We start from the raw sequence: 5,863 nt of genomic DNA, 5'->3' as shown, positions 1-5,863 counted from the left end.
TTCATGTTGCGAATAGCCCTCAGGCTGAACTGCATGAAGATGTCCAGGCTCTGCAGGATGAGGTTAATCCTTGTGTTCCTCAGCCACTCACTCTGTGGCTGCAACTTGGAGAGCAGGCTGGCATTTGTGGTTGGGTTGGGGGTGGTCACTGGATTCTTCACCTGAAGGGAAAACAAAACAAAACAAATGGGTTATTTAAACATTAAAGAACTTTCTTGCAGGGAAGGGATGTTTCAAATTGTGGTAAGATGTTTAAAGTTGAGGTGGTTGTTGCTATGTGCCATCAAGTCACCTGTGACTCATGGTGACCTTATAGACTCCACTCTATCCTGAACAAATCTCACTGATTTCAACACAACTTATACCCATTTCCTCAGTTACTGTGTCAATCCATCTCCTCCAGGGTCTTCCTCTCTTACGCTGTTCCTCTACCCTTCCAAGCATGATTTCCTTCTCCAAGGACTGGTCTCTTCTGGCCACATGCCAAATTATGTGAGATGGAGCTTCAAAATCCTTCCTTCCAAGGAGCAGCCTGGTTTCCCCTCTCCAGGGTTAACCTGTTTGTTCTCTTAGCAGTCTATGGTATGTTCAATATTCTTCCAGGACCACAGCTCAAGGGCATCAATTCTTTTCTCATCCAGATGAGACTAATTGAGAGCACTTACCCTGACTCAAGCGATGGCTGAGGTGCTTCTCCTCTGAGCTCACCCTGCTTTGGCCCCTTTCATAGCAACTGAATTTTAACCATCCCTTGTGGCACTATCTTCCATAAGACTGCCTTAGGCTATTCCTAAAAAAAACCCCAATCTTTTCATGAATCATCTTAAAGACCGTAGCAGAATTTTATTTGTCTTCTTTTCTATTATCTGAAATAGTGTTTATCAGCTGGAAAGTCATAGGTTACTTGTTGACTAAATGAGTGAGCAAAGGACTTATGATTAAAGGCTTTGTAGGGGTTCTTTAGTATTCGCTAACTCTAAGGCTTTTCTCTAGTTTCCCCTCTTCTTTGTGTATCTCCCTTGAGAATCCGTGTGTGACTGGTTGTGGACTTTCCCCCTAGAGATATGAAGAGGACAGTGGAATATCCACAGCATATGGGAAGAAGTTGCTCATCAAAACTCTACTTTCAACAAGTGTGGTCTTTGAACTACATCAACCTCACCTGGCAGGAGAGAATACTAGGTAGCACACAGGGGCAGTGATTTTGTAAATTACTACCTAACTTGGGAGGGCCTAGAGAATATTATGCTAAGTGAACAAACTCAGTCTTATGAGGACAAATACTGTATAAGATCATTATTGTAGAAATAGATAACTAGTAAAACATGTATGAGGATCTAAGGCGGGAGGAAGGAGCAACTGGGTAGGATAGGGGGATGGTAATTATGGGGTTAGTTACACAGTTTGATGGAAGGAAGGGGAGGGATTGGGGAGGTGGGGGGTTATCTGGTGTAAGTGGCAATGTATACAGACTTTGTAGGTGAACCAGTGTAAAATAAAAACAAACAAACAACAACAAACCCCTCAAAACAAAACCAAACCAAAGGAATATATGACTAGGCATTATATGTATGACAATAGCCCAGAAAAAGAGGTGCATTGCAAAGAGAACTGGGGGATGGGAGTTGCGGAGGGAGGTAATTGTGCAACAATGAATGACTATTAAAAAAGTGAACTGAGAGAGGGGGAAAAGAGGGAGAGGGGGTAGAATGTATAACAACCAATTAATGAAAATCTAACTCTTCTGTAAACTTTCATTAAAATCACAATTAAAATGAAAAAATTATTAAAACAAATAAACATCACTTGCACTTGTGAAACAAATTGTAAGCCTCTATAAACTGGAGAAGCAGACTCGGATGTAAAAGAGATGCACAAGCGATTTTCATGCACATTAAAAAGTGAGTGTACTGCACTGAAACAGATGAGGGAGGGAACTGTTTAAAAGGAATAAAGGATTAGGTATTATTTTTATGAGGAGATTACAGAAAAAATGCATATTAAACTGGACTATGGAGTAAGGGGGAGAATTTTATAACAATGAATTTTTTTTTCCTCAAAGAGAAAAATGAACTGGGGGAGGGGTGGGCAGGGAGGAAAATGTGCAACAATGAATGAATGGGGAAAAATTAAATGAAAAGAATATGCTGTAAATATATATATGTTGCATTTACAAAAATTATTAATAAAAATCTTTTTAAAAAGTGAGATGTACTGAAATAATGGTCTTATACAGTATTTGTCCTTATGGAACTGAGTTAGTTTACTTAGCATAATGCTCTCCAGTTAGGTAGTGATTTACAAAATCATTGCCGAACGTGTACGAGGATCCAAGGGGGGAAGGGTGGGAGCAGAGAGGTGAGCATGGGTGGGGGGGGGGGATGTGGGGGGCATTAATCATACAATTTGATGTGTGGAGTGAGGGGTGAGTAAAGGAAATGGGAAAGATCTGATGTGAAAAACCATATATAAGAACTTTGTAAGTAAATCAGTATAAAAGAAAAATTTAAATTAAAAAAAGTGAGATATAGCGTAAGAAGATTAACTAGTAACAGCCTAATACAGTCAACTCTCCATTGTTTGCATTTTGTGCAGGTAACCTATAGGTTACTAAAGCCCTTTTGTACCTCCTCTCATGGACTTGAGCCTTTGATCACTTCTCTGCATTATCTCTTTTCATAAAATATAGAGAAAAGGAATTGAAATTACCATAATGACAAAATGTCAATTGACAATAATTAAACTATTAGAACTATTTTTGTGCTTTCTGTTCTTGGTTACTGTAGGTCTCTGGGTATATATGGATGTGCTTCCTTCTGCCTCGATGATGTTGTTGTTGTTATGTGCCGCCGAGTCGCACTCGTAGCGACCCTATGTAACAACAGCCCTAAACCCTGCCCTGACCTGTGCCAATCTTATTGTCTCCAACACACCTATCCCCAATACCCCAGTGACTGAATCAGTCCATCTCTTCGAGGGTCTTCCTCTCCTGCACTGTCCCTCCACCCTCCCAAACATGATGTTCCTCTCCAAGGAATTTTGCAACATGCCCAAAGACAAAGTTTCAGAATCCTTGCCTCCAAGGAGCAACCTGGCTTCACCCTCTCCAGGACAAACCAGCTCAAAGTCATCAACTCTCCTTCTATCATCTCTAGTCATTGTCCAGCTCTCTGATGCATAGCAAGTAATTACAAAGACCATGGCCTGTATTAGGAGCACCTTAGTTTCCAGGCTGACATAGTTACTCTTCAGTACTTTGGGGAGGTCTCTGACAGCAAAATGTACCTTATTTAACCCAATTTAAAATATGATTATCAATGCCTTACCATCCTAGGCAGAAGATATTCTACCAAAAAAATACTTAAAAAAATGTTTAGTGCTGATAGGTGCCACTGAGTCATCCATGACTCACAGCAATGCTATGAACAAGTTCTAACTTGTCTTCTCTTGTGCCACCCTCACTATCTCTGATCCTATCAGTGATTCTGTCACTGTTACAGTCACTGAGACAATCCATCTGTGGAAGGTTTTCCTTTCTCTGACTTTCTGCCTTTCCAAGAATGATGTCTTTTTCCAAGGACTAGTCTTTGCTGATTAAAAGCCCAATGTATATGAGATGAGATATCAAGAAAAAGTTCTCAAAGCCTGCCTTTACTTTTTGCCAGTTTTAAAACCTGGCCCCATGCTCTCTTAGGCAGCCTTCTCTGAGCCTTTTTTTATGTCAAGTGTGGGCTGCACACACTTACCTTTGGCTTCAGGATCTGGACCAGGGTTTTGGTGCTCCTCTGCACAACTGTGACTTTCTCCTTGCTGCCTTCAAACTTGTTCTGTATGTAATCCAGGTATATTTGAAACTCCAGAAGACCAGTGACGATTCTTGTCAGGCAGGTCTCCTGAGACAGTAGAAAAATTGGTAATGGCGAGGAAAAGATAAAGATTTAGAAAGCTAAGAATGAGTATAATTGAGCTTCCTCCTTTTCCCCTCCAGGGAACTTCTAGTGCCTTTTTGCATTATGTTTTGGGGTGTCAGTCAACATCAGGGGCCTTCTTTTACATATCTGGACAATCAGATGCACAATGTAAACAATTTCATCTAAAGTCCAAGAGATACTACAGTGTGGCAATGGAGTCCCTTCTCTAAATCTTCCCTTGATGCATGTTCTTCTGACTGTCCTGTCCTTGCCATTGTTGGGATGACAATTGGTTTTATGCGATAATCAGAAGTCAGATCAGGTTATCACTGGAATAAGAAGTGTGTAGAGTTTAACTTCTTAGAGCAGAAGGAGGGGGCTGAGATCCTGCCAGGGGCAGATAAAGGGGAGAAAGCTCACAGAAGCCCTATCCTCAGGACAAACTAGCCAAACCTGCTGGGATTTCACTCTTCATGTTTAACAGATACAAGAATTTGAACCCAGGCCATTTCTGATTATAACTGTTCAAACGTAAATTGCCTTTTACAAAGCTACAAATTTCTTCATAATGAAAGTTACATAATAAACTTTAGATCTATCTTCTCTGTGACTTTCATGCATTTATACGCATGGACACTGCATGCAAGAGCTTTGGCCTGAGCCAAGAACTAAAAGTGAATGTTAAGTTCATACCTGACTGAATCTAGAAATGAAGCATCCATCATTTTTTGTTATCTTTGGAAGGTTCATATTGTTTCCTGCCAGTATCTCGTTGTTTTCACACTTGTCATACTTTTCACACATCTGGAAAGAATATAATAAACTTTATCATATGAACCAAGCCTACTACTGTTACAATCTAGAACACAGCAAACACCTCCCAAGGTACTTGCTCACATCCAGACACAAGAAGAATGAATCCACACTAGAACTTTCTTACCACCAGAGTCAAGTCTACTCACCTCCTTTTTCAGAGCAGAGATCTGGTCAATGATGAACTTCATGAATTCTTTAGTCTTATCTGAAATGGTGGCCTGTGGTGTGTTGGAGGTGGCATCCTCTTTGGAATCTCCTCCCGGAGGAGTCCGACAAGGGAAAGCAGAAGCCATGACCAGCAGCAACCCCAGGGAGAAGGCAACTGGACCAAAGGCGCCTGTGCAGGAAGGAAGCAAGGACAGAGTGAGGGGTGAGCTGCTTGCACAGCTGAGAGAGCTTGACTGCTGGCTGGCAGCCAGCTGTGGTGCACTCTCCCTCCCTCCCACAGCACTGGGCAGCCACAGCCAACTTCTGGGCTTGGGACTTCCTTCACTTACTTGTGGAGAGAGAATTCATGGTTGGGCTCCTGGAGGGCAGTTGGAGGTCCCTTTTGTTCCTGGTGGACTCAGGGCAGAATGAACTTCAGACATCTCCAGTCTCCCATTTATTGGGAAGCAGCTATTATTGAGTTATTGAAACCCACAGGGGCCAGTGTGGGTGGAGCTGATTCAAAACCTTATGATTGCACAACGCCACTTTAATATTATAGAAATCACAATCAGTGCAGAGATGGAGGTGGTGGTAGTGGTGGGGTTGTCTTCTCTTCCTCTGATCTTCCAGCTTTGCCACAATGATGTCTTTCCCCAAGGACTGTCCCTGCCTGACAACATACCTGAAGTATGTAAGATGGACTTTCACCATACCTCTAAGGAGCAACCTGATTACATTTCTTCTAAGACAAACTTGCTTGTTCTTTTGACAGTCCATGGGATATTTAATCCTTTGAGCCAACACCACAATTCAAAAGCATCAATTTGTTTTCTATTATCTTTATTTACTGACATAGTTGATTACTTTGATGGATATGGATTATTTTAACGGTCATATTATATAGCCCAAGGAGCTCTGGTAGCTTAGGGATTAGGAGTAGCACTACCAATGCAAAGACATGTAGTATAATTTCTCTAGTTGCTCCT

At 41.5% G+C, this 5,863-nt stretch overlaps 1 protein-coding gene across 1 annotated transcript in view; it reads right to left on the bottom strand.

The window, feature by feature from the left end:
* LOC102861923 (interleukin-6-like) overlaps window positions 1-5,243 on the bottom strand; it is a 17,951-nt gene extending 12,708 nt beyond the window's left edge. The window contains exons 1-5 of the mRNA XM_006880388.1: window positions 5,225-5,243; window positions 4,874-5,064; window positions 4,605-4,715; window positions 3,747-3,893; window positions 11-161 (exon numbers count right to left, since the gene is read on the bottom strand). Of these exons, the coding sequence (XP_006880450.1) occupies window positions 11-161; window positions 3,747-3,893; window positions 4,605-4,715; window positions 4,874-5,064; window positions 5,225-5,243 (619 nt within the window). The remainder of the gene's footprint in view (window positions 1-10; window positions 162-3,746; window positions 3,894-4,604; window positions 4,716-4,873; window positions 5,065-5,224) is intronic.
* Between the last annotated feature and the right edge of the window lie 620 nt (window positions 5,244-5,863).

Source organism: Elephantulus edwardii, unplaced genomic scaffold, assembly GCF_000299155.1.
Source record: "Elephantulus edwardii isolate Elephantulus edwardi_28Jun2011 unplaced genomic scaffold, EleEdw1.0 scaffold00007, whole genome shotgun sequence".
Classification (NCBI taxonomy): domain Eukaryota; kingdom Metazoa; phylum Chordata; class Mammalia; order Macroscelidea; family Macroscelididae; genus Elephantulus; species Elephantulus edwardii.
Note: the sequence above shows the minus strand (reverse complement) of the source record. Positions and strands in the feature narration are given on the sequence as shown.